This window comes from Odocoileus virginianus, chromosome 26, assembly GCF_023699985.2.
Source record: "Odocoileus virginianus isolate 20LAN1187 ecotype Illinois chromosome 26, Ovbor_1.2, whole genome shotgun sequence".
NCBI lineage: Eukaryota > Metazoa > Chordata > Mammalia > Artiodactyla > Cervidae > Odocoileus > Odocoileus virginianus.
The window spans coordinates 338,097-359,996 of NC_069699.1; the positions used below are offsets into that span (position 1 = coordinate 338,097).

A 21,900-nucleotide genomic window follows, 5' to 3' on the forward strand; every position below is an offset into this window, starting at 1 on the left:
TCATTTTCACAATATTGATTCTTCCAATCCATGAACACAGTGTATCTCTCCATCTATTTGTGTCCTTTTTGGACTCTATGGGAGAAGGCGAGGGTGGGATGACCTGAGAGAATAGCACTGAAACATGTATATTATCAAGTGTGAAACATATCACCAGTCCAGGTTAGATACATGAGACAAGTGCTCAGGGCTGGTGCACTGGGATGACCCAGAGGGATGGGATGGGGAGGGAGGTGGGAAGGGGGGTTCAGGATGGGGAACACATGTGAATCCATGACTGATTCATGTCAATGTATGGCAAAAACCACTACAATACTGTAAAGTAATTAGCCTCCAACTAATAAAGATAAATGAAATAAATAAATAAAGATTGCTACAGAAGCACACCCCCCCCTCCAAAAAAAAGAAAGAAACAATTTCAATCTCTTCCAGGAGCCTAAGGATTCTAGATATTTGTTTCATGCATATGTAAACAATGAAACATATAATATAGAAAAGGAAATAGAAATCCTCCTAAATTGAATTTGAAGAGCCAAGCCTCAACATTTACAGTTCCAAGGCTAGAATACAATAAAGAAACCAAAATCCCTTACTTTTTTCACCCACCTCAAGTAGATCTTAAGCTATAAACTAAGCATTTTTCTTAAAGGAAAAAGTATTCTTACTTCAGTCACTATTCCTCAATGCATATACTGTCTACATCACAGACGTATGATTTTCAGGAGGACATGCTTAGCTCCAGTCCCCAGGAGAGGCCTACGCATGAATGGAGAGCCTCCCACCTCTCTCACCGTAAGAAGGAGACTCCCGTCCATCCTCTCTGTCCGAGTCCTTGTCCTTTCTCCTCCGGTGGTGATGCTTGTGTCCGCGATGCCTGTGACGCCGGCGACTCTCTTTACTAAACGGAACGTGAACACCGATGTACACAGCTCGGTGGCCTGGTGAGACGTTCAGAAACGTTACTAGCAGTCCCCATTTTACACTTACCGTACTTTTTACAAATCGAGGGTTTGTGGCAACCTTGCATTGAGCCAACCTATTGGCACCATCTTCCCAACAGCATTTGCTCACTTCCTCTCTGTATCATGCTTTGGTAGTAACTCTGGCAACGGTTCAAACTTCTCCATTAGTATTATATTTATTTTGGTGATCTACGATCGGTAATCTTTGATGTGGTACTTGTGATTGTTTGAGGGCACCACACACCATGCCCATATGAGATGCAACCTTACTTGATAAATGTGTGTGTTCTGACGGCTCCATGGGCTGGCCATTCCCCCACCTCTCCCCTTCTCCTCGGGCCTCCCTGTTCCCTGAGACACAGCAATGCTGAAAACAAGCCAATTAACAGCCTTCCAACAGCCTCTAAGTAGTCAAGTCAAAGGGAGAGTCACATGTCTCTTACTTTAAATCAGAAGTTAGAGATAATTAAGCTTAGTAAGGAAGGCATGTTGAAAACCAAGAGAGGCCTAAAGCCAGGCCTCTTGTGCCAAACAGCCAAGAAGCGGGTACAAAAGAAGGTTCTTGAAGGGAATTAAAAGTGCTGCTCTAGTGAGCACACAAATGATAAGAAACTGAAATGGCGTTACTGCTGCTATGGAGAAAGTTCTAGTGGTCTGAACAGAATGCAGATCAAACAGACTTCTATTGGAAGAAGATGCCATCTGGGACTTTCACAGCCAGAGAGGAGTCAGTACTTGGTTTCAGAGTTGCAGAGGACTGGCTGACTCCCTAATGCAGCTGGTGACATGTGGCTGAAACCAGTGCTCTTTTACCATCCGAAAGCCTAGGCCCTTAAGAATTAGGCTTTCTCTTTTATTTATTTAACCCTAGTTGATTTACAATATTATGTTAGTTTCAGCTGTAGAGCTTTAGATTCTTTTCCATTATAGGCTTTACAAAGCCTGGATGACAGCACATCAGTTGACAACACAGTTTACTGAACATTTTAAGCCTACTGCTGAGATCTACTGCTCAGAAAAAAATTACTTTCAAAATATGACTGTTCATTCGCAAGACATCTGGACACCCAAGAGCTCTGGTGGAGATGGACAAAGAGGTTAATGATCATGCCTGGTAACACAACATCCATTCTGCAGCTCATGAATCAAGGAGTCATTTCAACTTTCAAGTCTTATTATTTAAGAAATATATTTTGTAAGGCTACAGCTGCCATGGATAGTGATTCCTCCAACGGATCTGGGCAAAATCAATTGAAAATCTTCTGGAAAGGATTCACCATTCTAGCTGCCATGAGGAACATTCAAGATTCATGGGAAGAGGTCAAAGGATCAACATTAACAGAGGAGTTTTTGAAAGAAGTTGATTCCAACCATCCTGGATGACTTTGAGGGGCTCAAGCCTTCAGTGGAAGAAGTCACTGCAGATGTGGTGGAAACAGCAAAAGAGCTAGATTCAGAAGTGGAGCCTGAAGATGGGACTGAAGGTGAGGAGATGCTTCCTACTGATGAGCAAAATAAGTGGTTTCTTTGGATGAAATCTACTCCAGTGAAGTTGCTGTGAAGCTTGTTGAAATGACAACAGAGGAATTAGAAGACTACATCAACTTGTTTGATAAAAGTGAAGGGGTTTGAGAAGACTGACTCTAATTTTGAAATACATTCTACTGTCGGTCAGATGCTATCACAGTACTGCAGAGTACAGAGAAATCATTTGTGAATAATCAAGGTGGCAGACTTTATTGTTGTCTTATTTTAAGAAATTCATCCCAACCTTTAGCAATCACCACCCTGATCAGACAGCAGCCACCAACATCAAGTCCAAACCCTCTGCCAACAAAAAGATTATGACACGTTGAAGGTTTAAATGATGGTTAGCATTTTGTAGCAATAAAGTATTTTTTAAGTTAAGGCACATACTTTGTTTTTTAGACACAATATTATTGCACATTTAATAGACTATGAGATAGCATGAACATAACCTTTATAAGAACTGGGAAACCAAAAAAATTACTGTGACTCACTTTGTTGCAGTGGTCTGGAACCAAACCTACAATATCTTCAAGTATTGCCAGTATTAGGTTTCCAAAAAGGGAAAAAGGAGATATAAACAAAAGAATACCAAATTCTACTTTGATGAAAAAGCATTACATATAAGTTCATGTAATTAACAATGCTAGTCTCCTGTTACTTCTCTTATTTTACAGAGCACTACATAGAATGTTACACCAAAGGCTAATGCCATCGACTGATAAGTATACTAGATATACATATCAGTATACTAGATATTCTGTAAGTATTCATGTGCAAGTTTGAAAAGAAATTTTGAGAAAGAAGAACTTGGCCTACCTGAAATCATACTATGTGGACATCAATGTTTTCCATCTACATTTACAGTCAATCCTACTTAGTAGAGGCCCTTAAGATATATGCTTTAATGATGATTATTCACAAATGGATAGTTGTAATTATTTACTAAGTTTTGAAAATCTCAAATTAGTAAGGTCCAAATTAATGAGAGATACATTAAGTGTAAACAATTCAAATACTCTAATTAAAGGGTGGAAACTGTCAGACTGGATTAAAAAGCAATAAAATAAGGTTATAATATACTTTTAGAATAGAAAAAGCTACTTCTGATGTTACATTATCCTAGTTTTGTATTCAGACCAAAAAACAATTATGAACAACAAGGTCCTATATATCACAAGGAACACAATATCCTGTCACAAACCATAATGGAACAGAATATACATTAAAGAAGAATGCATATATGCGTATAACTGAGTCACTCTGCTGCACAGCAGAGATTGGCACAACACTGGAAATCTTATATACTTCAATTAAAAAATTTAATTAAAAAAGTGACGAAAGGCAGTCCCTGCTCTTTGCCCACTAAATAAAACTGAATCAGGCCAGGTGACAGCTGACAGCACTATATCCAACACTGAGAAGCAGAAACTTGATTTCTTAAACTGTTTAAATGAGGTTCCTGTGTAAGTTGTGATAGGGGGAAGGGGATGGGGAACACAAGTTTAACTCATCTGCAGCTGTGCAAAACCCATCTGGCAGAGAGCTGTTTTCTGTATGTACAACAAAAAACAGTTAATGCTGAAATAGAAATTGTTCAGGGCATTCTTCTAATAATTTCTGTAAGATGGTCAGAAAAAAGACAAGAAACTCAAGATCTTTATTTTTAGACGAGATTTGAAAATAATCAATTCTCATTATTCATGGATTCTGCATTTGTAAATATGCCTACCCAATAAAATTTATTTGTAATCCCAAAATCAATACTCATGGTGATTTCTCAGTCATTTACAAATATGCACAGAGTAAAAAGAATTTGAGTTGCCTGACACACACGTTCAATTATAAAAAAATTATCAGAAAAATCCCAAATGAAAGCATACAAATACAATGATTGCATGATGACAGATGGTAACTAGACTTACCATGGTGATCAATTTGTAATGAATCAGTTCAGTTCAATCACTCAGTCGTGTCTGACTCTTTGAGACCCCATGGACTGCAGCATGCCAGGCTATCTGTACATCACCAACTCTAGGAGCTTACTCAAACTCATGTCCATCAAGTCAGTAATGCCATCCAACTATCTCATCCTCTGCCATCCCCTTCTCCTGACTTCAATCTTGCCCAGCATCAGGGTCTTTTCAAATAAGTCAGTTCTTTGCATCAGGTGGTCAATGTATTAGTTTCAGCTTCAGCATCAGTCCTTCCAATGAATATTCAGGGCTGATTTCCTTTAGGTTTGACTGGTTGGATTTCCTTGCAGTCCAAGGGACTCTCAAGAGTCTTCTCCAACACCACAGTTCAAAAGCATCAATTCTTTGGCACTTAGCTTTCTTTACAGTTCAACTCTCACTTCCATACATGAGTACTGGAAAAACCATAGCTTTGACTAGATGAACTTCTGTTGGCAAGGTAATGTCTCTGCTTTTTAATATGCTGTCTAGGTTGGTCATAGTTTTTCTTCCAAGGAGCAAGTGTCTTTTAATTTCGTGGCTGCAGTCACCATCTGCAGTGATTTTGGAGCCCAAAAAAATAGTCTCTCACTGTTTCCATTGTTTCCCCATCTATTTGTCATGAAGTGATGGGACCAGATGCCAAGACCTTAGTTTTCTGAATGCTGAGTTTTAAGTCAACTTTTCCCCTCTCCTCTTTCACTTTCATCAAGAGGCTCTTCAATTCCTCTTCACTTTCTGCCAGAAGGGTAGTATCTGCACATCTGAGGTGACTGATATTTCTCCTGGCAATCTGGATCCCAGCTTGTGCTTCATCCAGCCCAGCATTTAGCATGATGTACTCTGCATAGAAGTTAAATAAGTAGGATGACAATATACAGCCTGGACATACTGCTTTCCTGATTTGGAATCAGTCTGTTGTTCCATGTCCAGTTCTAACTGTTGTTTCTTGACCCACATACAGATTTCTCAGGAGGCAGCTGGGTGGTCTGGTTATTTCCATCTCTTTCAGAATTTTCTATAGCTTGTTGTGATCCACAGGGTTAAAGGCTTTGGCATAGTCAATAGGGCAGAAGTAGATGTTTTTCTGGAACTCTCGTGCTTTTTCAACGACCCAAGGGATGTTGGCAATTTGATCTCTGGTTCCTCTGCATTTTCTAAATCCAGCTTGAACATCTGAAGTTCATGGTTCAGGTACTGTTGAAGTCTGGTTTGGAGAATTTTGAGGATTACTTTGCTAGTGTGTGAGATGAGTGCAATTGTGCGGTAGTTTGAGCATTCTTTGGGATTGCCTTTCTTTGGGATTGGAATGAAAACTGACCTTTTCCAGTCCCATGGCTACTGTTGAGTTTTCCAAGTTTGCTGGCATATTGAGTGCAGCACTTTCACAGCATCATCTTTCAGGATTTGAAATAGCTCAACTAGAATTCCATCACCTTCACTAGCTTTGTCTGTAGTGATGCTTCCTAAGGCCCACTTGACTTTGTATTCCAGGATGTCTGGCTCTAGGTGAGTGATCACACCATCATGGTTATCTGGGCCATGAAGATCTTTCTTGTATAGTTCAGTTCTTCTGTGTATTCTTGCCACCTCTTCTTAATATCTTCTGCTTCTGTTAGGGCCATACCATTTCTGTCCTTAATTGTGCCCATCTTTGCATGAAATGTTCCCTTGGTATCTCTAATTTTCTTGAAGAGATCTCTAGTCTTTCCCATTCTATTATTTTCCTCTATTTCTTTGCACTGATCACTGAGGAAGGCTTTCTTATCTCTCCCTGCTATTCTTTGGAACTCTGCATTCAAATGGGTATATCTTTCCTTTTCTCCTTTGCCTTTAGCTTCTCTTCTTTTCTCAGCTATTTGTAAGGCCTCCTCAGAGAATCATTTTGCCTTTTTGCATTTCTTTTTCTTGAGGATGGTCTTGATCACTGCCTCTTGAATAATGTCTTGAACCTCCATTCATAGTTTTTCAGGCACTCTGTCTATCAGATCTAATTTCTTGAATCTATTTGTCACTTCCACTGTATAACCATAAGGGATTTGATTTAGGTCATACATGGTTTTTCATACCTGATTTGATTTAGGTAATACCTGGTCATAGTGGTTTTCCTTACTTTCTTCAATTTCAGTCTGAATTTGGCAATACATCAAATCACATCCTGGTGATGCACACCAGGAACTAACATACTGTTGTCGGTCAATTAAACGTCAATAAAAGATTATTTAAAGAAAATTATAGAGGGTTTCTTTGGGGAATGATGAAAATATTCTGGAAATAAAGGTTTGATGGTTACACAACATAGTGAATATTCTTAAAAAAAACTTCTAAATGGTGAATTTTACATTATGTTGAATTATACTGCAATTAAGAAAAATGGGGAGAAAAAAAGCACAAAACTCAGTGATCTTACACTTTTATTTTAGTGAAACTATTTTCTTCTGAACACCGTCCAAAAGTGGAAATTAAAGAATGACTGAGCAGTGTGAGTTACAAAGTTGTTACTCCCATTAGTTCTAATGGGTTTTGGCACAGAAGGCCCTACACACCAAGACAAAAATGAATTCTGAGTTTGAAATTTGGAAAGACTAGATAAAATAAATAACAATATGCTAGAGTCCAGAGACTGGGAGATGGAGCCTTACTATTCTTCCTGCTTTTATTGTTTGCTTTTGTATTCTCCATCACAACTTTATTTCATCCAAGGCCTATTCAGTGAGACTCTGAGACAAACTAACTCTCTCCCACATACTGCATAGTGAAACTGAGAGATGCACAAAGGATGAAGCGCTGAAGGCCTGGGTGAGCAGAGGGAGCCAGGACCACAGCCAAGGGGCCCTCTGCACGCTCTGGATCACACCTGTGTGAGGGATGACAGCAAAGTGACGGACCACGTGCATCACTGTACATTTGAACTAATAAAATTATTGCTGAAAATTTTAACCTCTCCAGGGCCCACAATTTATAGAATCAAGATTCTAGGTAAGTGAAATTTTCTGCAGAAGCCCTCATCAGCCTAAACATCTAAAGTTAATTTTGAAAGACGGGTTTTGTCCATCTCAGGAAGTAAATGTGCAGAACACTTATTTGGGCCTCTTTCCATCTCTTTTTGTAAAACAACGGCCCCATTCAGCTGAAGACTTGAACCTAAAATGTAGCTCTCAACATGGAGATGAAATGATTAAATTATAAATTTTTAAAAGACGTAGGTCTCAAAAAGACCCCAAAATAAACCTATCAAAATTTACGATCTACATAAATATCTATGATCACCACTGTAGCAAGTGTTCAGGGTTAACATCACCAACAGTAAGATGCTGGTATCACCTGTCCACAGGTGAGAGAGGCCATCTCATGCGCTACACTGCCCACACACCCGTGATCTGTGCTATGAGAGTATAACGTTACAATACGACATTACACAAACCCATACTCTGGGATGTTCTACTAGTAACTATTACTCTTCCAAAGTGTCAATGTTATGAAAAACAGGAAAATTTCTTCATTTTCATAAACTTATGCTTATATAAAATGTTAACATTAGAAAAAGCTGCATATACAGGGGGCACCATGTACTACCCTTGCAAGTCTTCTGTAACTTTCAAAATTATTTCAGAAAAAAAGAAAGAAAGAAAAAAGACACCATTTGTCAGGACTTCCTCCTCCTGCTCAGGGAAAACGGACTGGCAAATAACTGATTTGCTATATAATTCTATGCTGAGGTTTTTATAAGTATTTTAAAAGGCTGATTAACAGACCTATTAAATGAACATTTAGATGACACCAGTGATAACTGTGGCTTATTATTTTGGCACATTACATTTTGCTCTTAATTCAAGTTACCCACGTTGTTAGGGGGAAAAAATTAAAGAATTAACTGATTTTATAATTGTGGCATTCAATTTTCAAGGTAAGTAATGGTAACCATTAGTAAAATTTGAAAACCATCCTGATATCTATGTTCCAAGAAATGTCCTCTTTGTAGGTTTTGCTATATAGTCTCCTTTAAACTGTGCTTAGCAAGGTGTTTAACACTCTTATAAACGGATGCTCTACAGTGACAACAACAACAGTCTCAGCAAATGATAAGTCAAACTTAAAGGGCACTAACAAATATTCATTAGTAATTTATTCTGCTAAACAAAATCTATTTTAAACAAACTTACTCTCTAGTTCTTCTTTTTCAAACTTGGTGTTCACAGTTGAGCTGGTTTTGCCAAGATCCACAACAGCTTCTTCATCGGGACCCTAAAAAGAAATTATTCTCATTCATTCATAAAATCAGCATACACTGAGGACCTACTACAAGGTGTGTTATTTGACATAGCCAAAAATACGTAACAAAGGGCCTTCCCGTCAAAGAACTGAACGCATATTACAGCTAACTATATTCTTTTAAAAGTATGTTTGTAGGCTTTTTTTTTTTAATCCACAGAAGACCATTTAAAGTCTCATGGAAAGAACTGAAATGACAAAGATTTTCTGGACTTCCATGGAAATTACTAAGTAACTGGTACACATATTCATTTCAGTGGAATGACTCTCAGATATTAGAAGTTAATCAGAAATTCCAGAGAATCTGGATTGAGGGAAACACTTAGATATCGATATAGAACACTTTTTCTTTCTTTTTTTTTTTTTTTTTTGCTTTTAGGTATTCTAAACAGAAAGAATCCCACTTAACTCACCTATACTAGATATTGCATACTGGATTATGATTACATGTAAAATGGTCAATAAGTCCACAGACTTAACATGTATCACTTTCAATCATAAATTACCAAGAACCAAAGTTATAAGAACTTTTTATTTGTCTACAAAGGAAAAACCTCCTCAAAATTTAACCTCTAAGGACAGTCCACCTCTGAGTTGCGAACAGTTTTGTTCCACTCTTCTGCTCAACAAAAAGACTAACCGTATTTACTGTAATACATTACACAGATTATTTTTAAAAGAAAATTTTACCTTTAACATTGCTTCTTGACTTCTAACTTAACTTTCAAAGGAACGTGATAGAATAATCATAAACTACTTATCATGAACTCAGTATGTACAAGATTCTGTGCCACTGGCTGAGACAGATAGCAGAAGCCCCTTCCTCCCAAACATACTACGTGAGCTCCTAAGCCCCCCAGACCTCCCTGCACAGCTCCTGTGAGGGCCACCGTGCACCCCCACTCCACGGCCCCCCAGACATCCCGGCAGAGCTCCCGTGAGGGCCACCGTGCACCCCCACTCCACGGCCCCCCAGACCTCCCGGCAGAGCTCCCGTGAGGGCCACCGTGCACCCCCACTCCACGGCCCCCCAGACATCCCGGCAGAGCTCCCGTGAGGGCCACCGTGCACCCCCACTCCACGGCCCCCCAGACATCCTGGCAGAGCTCCCGTGAGGGCCACCGTGCACCCCCACTCCACGGCCCCCCAGACCTCCCGGCAGAGCTCCCGTGAGGGCCACCGTGCACCCCCACTCCACGGCCCCCCAGACTTCCCGGCAGAGCTCCCATGAGGGCCACCGTGCACCCGCACTCCACGGCCCCCCAGACCTCCCGGCAGAGCTCCCGTGAGGGCCACCGTGCACCCCCACTCCACGGCCCCCCAGACATCCCGGCAGAGCTCCCGTGAGGGCCACCGTGCACCCCCACTTGTGGGCAAGGGCGACAAGGGGGACACCACCCATCACTTGCAGCACCTCAGGGAAATCTGCTCAATCTTAGGTAACAGAGACCAGGGTGCAAGGAGCCGGGGGCGGGGTACAAGGACCCTCCTGTGCTCCACAAACCTGGGTCTGGGATACACGATAGACGATGACACTCAGGTTTTGAAAAGGCAGACAAAGATTCTGAGGAAGAGCTGACTGATGTCATAAAGGCCTGTGTGAACTCTGAGCGTGACCTGGATCCCTGCACCGAGTGTGCATGTGGGTAGTACGCAGGAGTCCAGAACACGGCGGCTCATGTGGCACAGACCCCCACTGGAGAGAGCCCGCCTCACAGTGCCTCAGAGGATCAAAGCAAGAGACGAGTGCAAGAAAAGGATGTCCAGAAAGAGGCCAAAAAGCCAGCAAGGAGCAGAAAGGAGCCAGGTGTGATGAAGAGGGCGATGACCTAACTGGTTATTCAGAGCAGGAGGAAGATGGGCACCAGGAAATGGACGATGTTTCTGTTCAAAATCGGAGCATTACACTCCTCCAGGGCTTCCCTGGTAGCTCAGCTGGTAAAGAATCCGCCTGCAATGCAGGAGACCCTAGTTCGATTCCTGTGTGGGGAAAATCAGCTGGAGAAGGGATAGGCTACCCACTCCAGTATTCTTGGGCTTTCCTGTGGCTCAGATGGTAAAGAATCTGCCTGAAATGCAGCAGACCTGGGTTCGATCTCTGAGTCAGGGAGATCCCCTGGAGAAGGGCATGGCAATCCACCCCAGTATTCTTGCCTGGAAAAGCCCCATGGACAGAAGAGCCTGGCAGGCTCCAGCCCATGGAGTCGCAGAGTCCAACCAGACTGAGTGAGTAAGCAGAGCACAGCACACGCCTCCCAAAGCAGGAGGGTTGGTAAAGAAGCTTTCAAGAAGGAAATAAGTAATCTGCTTTCTTTGAAGGTTCTTAAGCTTTAAATGATAACTTTGTAGGCAAGAGAGGCAAATGAATATAAGAGAATTGAATAAGAATAAAATATTAATTACATCCCTGTTAGTATTCTACTTACTATCAATTTCCCAGAAGAAAGTTATTTTACCCATCAGATTATATTTTTCAAGTTTCAACCATCCCCATGGCCCTTGTGGCTGTTCCAACTGCCCTGCACCTCCTCTCCACTTAGAACAATTGACCAGAAGGACACATCACACAGTCAGCTTCCCATCACTTTCCATGTCTAAGCATCACCTGAAGGATCAGTGTGTTTCAGAAAGGACAAAAATTAGAGTTTGCTTGGATAAAATGATCTTTCAAGGTCTCCTCCAACTCTTGACTTTAAAATATCTTACTTTGGGGAATAGCTATTTTTTCAGTGCATACAAAGTAAATTCATATACAATTATTTCCTGGCTATCTAAACTCTCAGTGTTCTAATTCTCATATCTTAAAACTCAGGAACTGAATCAATTTGATTAAATTTTCAAATAAATTTGCTGCTATCCAAATCCTCACTATTTGCTACTCAAAACTCAGAAACAGACACAGTATATTAGGAAAATGCAGATCTCACTATCCAAACTTAATTTCTGCAGGGAGGCTAGGTATCCAAACTGCAGAATCAAGCAAACCTGGATATCAAGAGGTATATGACTCTAAAGGACTGGGAACTCGTAAGTTAAAGACTTGCTAAGGATTTGTATGTAAAGAATTGGGTGGCAGGCCCTGTAGACCAGGATACATTTTCATGTAATGAACTAAGAAAGAAGACAGCTGTGTGTGCGATTAAAGTAACTGACAGCAGTCACACTCCTCCAGAAATGAGCAGAGGCTAAAGCAGGAAACACACACAAGAATGGAGAACTAATAAATCATCCACCCAGTAAGCACGTCACAGTCATGAAACCTTTTAAGTTCCCTCCAATGAGCTCATGCAATTTAGTCACTAAGCATGTAGGGAGAAACAAAAAAGAAGCCACCTCTATTCTTAAACAAAAGACACAAGTTGTGTGATCCAAGAGGTAGCAAACACTGTGTATTCTAAAAGGGATTAACTGCTCCCATTCCAAACTTCCATTTCACAAGAACAACTGCCAAGGAAGCAAAACAATACATTTTTTTCTCTCATCCCTAACAACAATAAAAACCTCTTATTTCTATCAAAGATGCATTTACATGTTTAGATGTACTACTAATAATTAGCTAACACAAAAACAGCTGAGGTTGGAAAAGCTCACAGTATTTATTTATTTAAAATATGCATATTCTTTGACCTCTAAACATCTATCATGGAAAAATACTGCCACGTGTGAAAAAGCGGGCATGTAACACAGCAGATGTCTGAAAACTCATCTTCTCACGGCTCACCCACTTTGCTTTCTTTAGACTCTGTGAAGCCTTGAGTAAGCAACTGAAAGCCAAGTGAGAATATTATTTTATTGTTAATGTTTGGGTTTTCAATGAGAATGCTTTCACAGGTAACTTGTAAAACAAACTAAAGTTAAAATTTTTGAGGTCTGGAAAGATTACAACACTTAACACTGCTAAAAAAAAAAACAAACAAACCAGGGAGCAGGTATCTGTATTTCTTCCTTCCCTTAAAAACATTATCTACTTTCCAGCAACTGTGAAACATAAGTCAGAAAGGCAGTTTGTTACAAAGGCAAATATTAAGTAGGCACACACACTGCCTATCTCAACACAGTACAAGTAATTCAACAAAATATGCAGGGTCCAGGGACTTTCCTGCTGGTCCAGTGGCTAAGACTGTGCCCCCAGTGCAGTGGGCCCCGGCTCTATCCCTGGTTGGGGAACTAGACCGCATGCTGCAATGAGGATCAAAGATCCCACATGCCACAACCAAGATCTGGTTCAGCCAAATAAATAAATAAATAAAACTGCTTAAAAAATGCAGGGTGCACATGGCTATATCTTAAAAATCCCTCAGAATGAAGTCACTGATATTTCAAGGTGGAAATGCATTTCTGAAACAAATATACTGCATTTTAAATTCTACCTAAAGTCTTAGGATAATGCTTTAAGCCATATTTCTAAACACAGATTAAGTTACTATACCATATTAAGTACAATTTTATTCTGCTCCTTTTAAAAATATATACAAAAAATGCATGTAATATTAAGTACAATTTTATTCTGCTCCTTTTAAAAATATATACAAAAAATGCATGTAATATTAAATATTTGAAAGGTCAAACATCAGTCTACTGACACTGTGTCACACGGATGGCTGGGGAAGCAGAAACAGACAATCCTATAGTGTTTACTTTTCCATTACAATAAACGTGTAATTTTGGTAATTTTTAAAAAGAATAAATTCAAGTTTCAATTTAACATGTCAGTTACTTTTAAATCTGAATCTAGAAAAAGAACTCTTCTTCATTTCTTAACTTCAAGAACATAGTAGAAAAGTAAAAACAGCAAAAGCGAAGAGCCTCGTCTTTGAAAACATCAAAATGTTTTCATTCTCAACCTCAGACGAGTAAGCCACACAAGCCAGTCCTTATAAAGCCTGCCTAGAATGAAACAAATCCAAGGCACTGGGAAAACTCAAATAAATGAAGAATAAAAAAGGCACCCTTAATAAGTGTATCAATGCAAGCTTGTCTGACTCTAATCTTGAGAAAATTATTTTGCCTTGGATTCAAGTTTTTATTTATAAAATACGGTGATTATTCAGAATATATCTTCTCTACAACATAGAAGAAAACAGCTTTAAGAATTATCCACATAAGATCACACAGAAAGTTTAAATTCTCTGTATATCAAATGACGTATGTACAAGGTTACTTACTGCAGCTTGTAACTGGAAAACGCTGGAAACCATCCCCAGGGTCCCTTAGAAGAGGAACGGCAATGCACTCATTGGAATACCAAACTACTAACAAATGGAGACACTGTGTACTGACACGAACAACATTTCAGATCTATTATAAAGTGAGACACACACAAGAAATGGAGATGCTATGTAGTGACATGAAGAACATTTCAGACCTATTATAAAGTGAGACACACACGAGAAATGGAGTACGCACCTTGCCCTCATTTACAAGAGTCACTCACCCCAGAAGGAGCTGTGAGGCGAGGCGCCATGAGAACGCGCCAAGCACGATGGCACAGCCACAGAAGAGCCCCCACTTCACTGAATCAAAGGAAGGAAGCAAAAAATGCCCTCTCACTGGCCCGGCAGCTTTAAAACTAGATTAATTAGCAAAGCCTTAACAACTACAAAAACAAGCATCTATTAATTTCCTCACTAAAACTGATGTGAAGATTCGGCATGTACCCTGAAATAGTATTACGGCTGTCTAGGAGAATTATTCATAGAAAGTACGTTCCTAAGTACCTAGGATGAAATGCCAAGAGAAGGCAACTAACTCTCACGAGGATCTAGAACTGTTATAGTTAGGAAATTTTCAGATTTTATGCTAGCTTATAAATTCAGACATACCAAGAGGGCTTGTTAAAATTCAGCTTCCTGTGCCCAGTGTTGGAGATGCTGACCCAGTGGTTTAGGTATAGCCCAATCATTCACCCATATTTTCCAGTCTGCCCACCACATCCCTAGTCACGTTACAGACCTCGGCCTCACGTATTTCAATCGTTCTGCAACAGAGGCTGCTTCCTGCCCTCAACCACTTTAAGAGACCTTATAGGGACCACTCTCACGTCATTCACACTGTTTTCATCCTTCAGAAAATAAAACACACATTCCAGTTCATAAGAAAACAGTGAAGTTACTATATACTCTCACTGTAGTACAAGCAACTCTAAATCTGTTAAGTAGCGCTCTAAAGGCTGATTTGTATGTCAGAATATTTTCCCAGAATTCTTAGGGCAATCTGTCAAAGTATATATAAATAGTAATGTTGTCCTACAAAACTCAAGTGCCTTCCAAATACTGCCAAACTCATCCCATCCATCACCAAGAGTTAAACTTCATATTTAAAAAACTTTAAATTTATGGGCAAAAACCTTAAGAGTAAGCAAATAATCTTTCTTAATCTAAAGGGGAGAAATCATCAATGATTTCTATTTCACAAAATAAAAAGCCAAAGAATGATAGTCATAGTTTCTCAAGAATTCACTTGGCATTTTTGATTAACGCATTACTCTAAAATTAGTGGAAGAGGAGTAAAAGGTATATGGAAAGTTAAAGCAATTTAAAATGGCAAATTTTAAACTCAGGCAATCACATGATTCCCACAGAAAAAAGCTTAAAGCCCTGAAAAAAATGCTTTGTCAACAGACAGAGGAGGAAGTGAACAGATTCAGACACTGGAACAAAGCTTCAGAAATTTTTATTTCAAACACATACATTAACACTAAAGACAATCTAAATTTTTTACAAAAAAAAACTTTTTAACAAAAGTTACAAAGGAAAAAAAGTGAAGAGGTCAAAGAATGTGAGAGCAAGAGAACCGAAAGAGGTGTGAGGCACAAAAGCTGGCAACTGACCACCTCCGATAATAAAGAATCTTAGTAGATACTTCATTGTCAGAAACTTCCTTACAAAGCACAAGTCTCATGGACAGATGGAAAGCCTCCTCAGGGTCTATCTGAAATTACAAGTCACAAATACTCATGGCACTGTTGCTATGAGGAGATACTCATTCCAGTTCTAGCTCAGCACACACACCAAAAACACACAGAAACCACTTACTCTAGGCTATCAAGTATATATGTGTGCTATGCCACTTCAGTCGTGTCCGACTCTTTGCAACCCCGTGGACTGTAGCCCACCAGGCTCCTTTGTCCATGGGATTCTCCAGGCAAGAATATTGGAGTGGGTTGCCATGCCCTCCTCCAGGGGATCTTCCCAACCCAGGGACTGAACCCACATCTCTTATGTCTCCTGCATTGGCAGACGGGTTCTTTACCACTAGCGCCACCTGGGGAGCCCACTGAGTATATACAAATTAACAGAAATGAGAATAATAAAATCTAATTCTGAAATGGGCTTTAAAAAAAACAACTATGTCAACTCCATCAATAATTAAGATGTACAGAAAACAAGGAAGAAGGAAAATACACACACGAAGATCCAGCAGAAGTTGGACAGCAGCAGGTCTAGCAGGTATCCGTCAAGATTCCCCAATTTCAGTCAGCCAGGGGTTATCGTTAGCTAGGCATTTTTAGAATTTCACTGGATTTTTTTCACTGAAAAATCAACAGGGAAGAGCCAGGAAACCCCTCACTAATATGGTCTATTTACCTACCCTTTCCCTGGTTAGTAACTCTGACCCCATGGATCTGATGGAAAACATAAAAGAGAAGTCTCATTTCCTTAAATGAGGAGTTTTCCTTAAACTAGGAGTCTGGATTCATCCATTTATTCAAAAAATACCTACTCTGTGGACACTATGTGCCCAAGCATCATTCCAGATACTGGGGCTACATCAGTGAATCAAAAACTGTAATATAATCAAATTGCCAGCTTATCGATTAATTTACAGCTTAGGTGGGGCTCCCCATGGTAAGACATCAAGGGGTGAGTGAATTACCTTCTCCATTCCAGGCCTTGCACAGGTGTGGGTGGGGCTTACTTTTCCAGTTCAGTCTTCTCATTTTACACACACACAAAGCGTAAGGGACTTGTGGTTCTCTAGCCGGGAGAGAACAGCGCAAGGTCACTGTTATACAGGCTGAGAACACACTGTGCTCCTTTACAGTGTTTATTAAAATGTGTAATTACATGTTTATGTAACTAGCTGCTTAACTTCTCCAGTCTGAACAATCAGCTCCAAGCAGAAGGGAATCAAGCCTGTTCCTCTCACCACTGTCTGCTCAGCAGCAAGCAGGGCCTGCCCTTGGTTAAATACACTGTGTGTATTCCGAAGGACAAGACACTGGGCTGAAAATTTTATATGGGATACACTTGGGGCCTCCTTGTGAGCACAATTAAAGGTCAAACATAGAAAGGCACTTAATAGTGTGGAATTTAATCAATCAGTTTACAAACAAAAAAGCCCAGCATTAACCCATTATAAAATCAAATGTCAATTTACAAGTAGGAATGCCCAGCAAAATCAAATAAAACCAAGCACTGTATCAAACAGATCTTACTATTACCTCTCATAGTTACTTAGGCAAAAGCCACAATTTGTACTGTCTTGGTCAAGTGATCAAAAAAGATTTTAACAAAATGTCAAAGGCATACAATTAAGGGAAAGGGAATGCTAAAAGGTTATTTAACAGAACAGTTGTAAACTTGCCCTATTTCCTCTTCTGATACCTGAGGATTACAAAATCCACTATTACAACAGCACTAGAGGATCCCCATCACAAAGCGATTTCTTCACTGTAAGACAGACGCCTAGAGCCCAGAAGGGAACACCTCCCATAAAGTATGATTACTAACCATGCAGACCAATTTCAGAGTTATCAAACACTTCAGCTTAGCTTCAAAACATATTTAACCATTAAGACAAAGTAATTTCTTTCCTAATACTGGAGCCATATAAAACCACTTAAAGCCTCATTCAAGTAATATCAACTAATCAAAAAAATATATTTTGCAGAATAATTAATAAAAATGCTACAACACTGCTAACATCACGCAAGGATTTACTTTTCAGCAGATGACTTGCACAGCCAAAGACACAGAGGATGATGATCACTCTTCTAAGCCAGCGCTGTTAAGCCTGACATTTCTCCTAGCTTCACTATCACACTCTGAGAGATTCAAACTGGTTTGTAAGTAAAACACAAGATCATAAGTAGGTACATACAAGTAACTTCTTCAGGCGAAATCTTTCCATAGTGGAACGTAAACACCTTGCTTCTGATAGCGTACTACAGCAAGTCCCTGGCAGAGCCCAGGGGCAGTGAGGACGTACCTGATTTAGGTCACTGTGCTTTGCACAAATCAACCCTCTAAGTTGCTTTCACGCTGCAGCCAATCGCCGCCCTCTAAGCCACCTAATCTTCCTGCTAATGACTGCAACTCACACAGGGTCAGAGCAAAAGAGATCTGCCAGGTAATAAACACATGCAGCTATAACTGAAAATGCCGAAACAGGAATGCTGCAACCAGCGTTCAACTTCAACCTTTCTACATTAGTTAAAAAGAGAGCATGCGCTAACACTATATGGAAAGGGTGTATGTGTGTTCATGTGTGTTTTAGAGAATTAATTTTCAACAACAGTCAGTTAAATCTAACTCTTAATTTCATTTAATTTTCAAAAAAGATCCAAATATGTTTTCACCTGAAAAAGAGTTTTGCCTCTTCATCATTACTATATTTATACCAATTTATTGTAATCATATATTAATAACAGGAATAATACATCCTATTGTGGCTTTATCTATCATTTTACCCCCAAATTAAGTATTCATAAGGATAACAGCTAAAAGCAGCACCCCTCGGACCTTCAGACTCAAGACCTCTTTCCACCCATAAAAAGTGCTCCCTCTAGGATGTGAGTGCTTCATCTTCTGGTGTGGTGTGTGTCTCACGGCGCTGGGTGACAGGAGCCCTCAGCTCAGGGACATGGGTAGAAGAAGGGGAGGGAGAGAAATAAGCAGCTTAAGAGGCCTCAGGAGAAAAGGAGGAATTAGATGCACCTATATTTTTAACTTCCCAAACTGCAGAACAAAATGTTATTCTTCCTCAAAATATAGAAGATCCATTTCTACAATATATTACCTGTTATGATGCTATCCTGGGCACTACTAAAACAATATTCAAATTAAAAGTTTTAAATCAGGTTTTACAGGTTAAAGAGAAAAGTAAGTTTTAGTCTACTACTTTCTTGACAAAATAAAGATACAAATTCAACATATAAACCCAGACATTTTAATCTGGCTAGTCCATTAAAGATTTTTCAGTTTTATCTTATAGGAATACTTATATTCCTTTTAAACCAATCTACTGAGGTATGACTGACACATGAAAAGCTTAACATATTTAATAAACACAAGTCAATGGGTTTGGGAATAGGTATACACTCCTGAAGCGCTTCCCAGTGGCGCTAGTGGTGAAGAGCCTGCCTGCCAATGCGGGAGACTTTCAAAGACGCAGGATCCCCGGGTAGGCAAGAGCCCCTGAAGGAGGGAATGGCAACCCACTCCAGGATTCCTGCCAGGAGAATCCCTTGAACAGAGGAGCCTGGTGCGCTAGAGTCCACAGGATCACAAAGAGTCAGACATGACTGAAGCAACTTAGCCCAGGACAGCATACACTCATGAAACCATCACCACCATCAAGACCACAGCCATTATCTGTCACCTCTCAAAGTCTCCTCTCATACCCGCACTGTCATTATTATTTGCAAGTGCCGCTGCGTGTGGTAAGAACACTTAACCTGTAAGATCTACCCTTAAAAAATGTTAAGTGTACAGTGCGGTGCTGATGGCTGTGAGCTCTACGCTGCACATAGCACTTACATGCGCCGCCTAACACTCTCTACGTCCCTGATCATCACTTTCTCCTGGGCCCTGGCAGCCGCCACTCTACTCTGCTTCTATGCTTTTGACTGTTCTATATTTTCATATACAAGTGAAACCATACAGGATGTGTCATTCTGTGTCTGACTTACTTCACTTGGAAATAAACATACCTGCATGAAACACAACAGTCTCACTTATTCCCTTGGTTTCTCTGCACCATTTTCAACCTTTTCTCCATCTTTATCACACAGATCTAAGTATACATGCATATGTGTGTGTGTGTGTGTGTGTACACATATGCAGACTTCCCCAGTGGTACAGCAGTAAAGAATCCATCTGCAACGCAGGAGCCACAGGAGACATGGGTTCGATCCCTGGGTCAGGAAGACCCCTGGAAGAGGAAATGGCAACACAGCCTATATTCTTGCCTGGAGAATTCCACAGAGGAGGATGGCAGGTGACAGCCCCTAGGGTCTCAAAGAGTCAGACACAACTGAAGCGACTTAGCGGCGTGTGTGTGTGTGTGTGTGTTGTGTGTGTGCAATACTCAACAAAACTGGAGCTACAAACAACTCACTGTTGTATAACTTGCTTTTCTTCCACTTACAAATCCTAAAGATTCTTCTGTATCAGTATATGGAAACTAAAATTTTAATATAATTTATTCAATTAACCTGTATATGGTATAAAATTCAAGTCTTACTGAATTGTTCCTGAACAAGCATTCCTCGCAATCCACTTACACTCACCAGATATTAACAATTTTCTGTTTCTGCCTTGAAACTGTTCCTAGTAGCTAGAGTTGCCAGCATAATTTTAAATAATGTACCATTTGAGACAGTATCTGCTTATCCTACAAAAAAAAAAAAATTAAGAATTTTTTTCACCCACATGTAGCTTTTTCTTTTTTTTAGCTTTTTCATTTACATTCTCCCTTCCACATCCTGGTTTCGATTAAATTTCTTTTTACATCAAGACTTATAATACTTATACTTACATTCTATTCTACATTTATAACGAAGCCTTCTGAGATGCGTCCTCTAGTTAATTCTAAAGCTTTAAAACCTTTGTTAAAAAGCATTCAAAGGCATGTACGCATGCACTACCCAAAAGTAACGGAGGTGACGCCCTGGTGGCCCTCACCAGTGAGGCCTGGCAAGTGGTGAATGCTCTGTGTCCCTCCCACCCCTCCGGCAGGCAGCTCGGACAGGCAGGCCCCTTGGAGGGCCGGCAGGGCTGCGCGCCAGCCCCTCGCTGCCACAGCCCGTCTCTGACTGATGCTCACCGAGGCCCCCTGCGCCTCTCTCCTTCCCCACCCATCTCTCTGCTTCATGGGCTCAGTTCACAAGCAAAGCACCTGCAGGGCTTCCCTGGCGGCTCAGCAGTAAAGAATCTGCCTGCAGTGCAGGAGACATGGGTTCGATCCCTGGGTGGGGAAGATCCCCTGGAAAAGGGATTGGCAACCCCCTCCAGTACTCTTGCCTGGGAACTCCCATGGACAGAGGAGCCGACAGGCCACAGTCCATGGGGTTGACACAAATAGCAACTAAACCACCAGCACCACACTGCCTTTGTCTCAGACTCTACTTTTGGGAAAATCCACGCTAACAGATGCAACAAAAATGTACACATACAGGCACCAAAGACATGTAAATGAGTGTTCATAGCAGCATTATCCATGGTTAATATGAAACGGGGATGATCCACATATCCAGAAACAAGCATACAGACAGACAGACTGGGGCATATTCATACAATGCGATTCCATGAGGCAGTGAAACTAAACAAAGCACTGCTCCAGGCAAGATCGTGGATAAATGTCACAAACATAATCTGAGAGAAAAAAGCCAAACATGTAAAACCATCCTGTTGTATTTCTAGTTAGGACAGAGTTATCTTAAAGCATCAGGGAGGAAAGAGTGATTGGAGTGCTAGTAACGTCCTACTATTTCTTCCCTAATGTGATAGTTACATGCATTCGTTTACTTCCTAATAACTGGTCACATTTACTACATCACATGTTTATGTTTTACTTCAATTAAAAGAAAACTAAGATAACTAACTACATGAGTACCAAGAAACAGAACAAGAAAGAAAGAACTCTGAAAAATTAAAGACTTTCAATATATAAAAGGCTTGGAAGCCTTGAACTATCTCAAACAGTGTAACAAAAAGAAGGGCTGGAAAACATTAAAGATGAGAGATAAACAATCAGTTCAGAAAGTTCAACTTCCAAATAATATGAGTTCCAAAAAGGGTAAAGAGAAAATGGATTAAAGAAAATTACAATCGAAAATTAAACTATGAGAATTTGCTAGAATGAAAAAGAGATATGGGCCTTTAAAATGAATGGCCCCTAAGAAATAAACCACAAAAAAACAAAAAACAAAATGGATGGACCGAGTGAAAAGAATCTTAGAT

At 40.2% G+C, this 21,900-nt stretch overlaps 1 protein-coding gene across 7 annotated transcripts in view; it reads right to left on the bottom strand.

Moving 5' to 3' along the window:
• The window catches only part of SLC4A7 (solute carrier family 4 member 7), a 118,971-nt gene that overhangs the window by 70,540 nt on the left and 26,531 nt on the right, over positions 1–21,900 (bottom strand). For 3 of the 7 annotated variants that reach the window (XM_070455271.1, XM_070455268.1, XM_070455266.1), the window contains exons 2-3: positions 8,608–8,689; positions 792–938 (exon numbers count right to left, since the gene is read on the bottom strand). In XM_070455271.1, the coding sequence (XP_070311372.1) occupies positions 792–938; positions 8,608–8,689 (229 nt within the window). Of the gene's footprint in view, positions 1–782; positions 939–8,607; positions 8,690–10,220; positions 10,239–21,900 lie in introns of those variants that run through there. The other 4 variants (XM_070455267.1, XM_070455265.1, XM_070455269.1 and 1 more) reach the window with 2 other exon arrangements.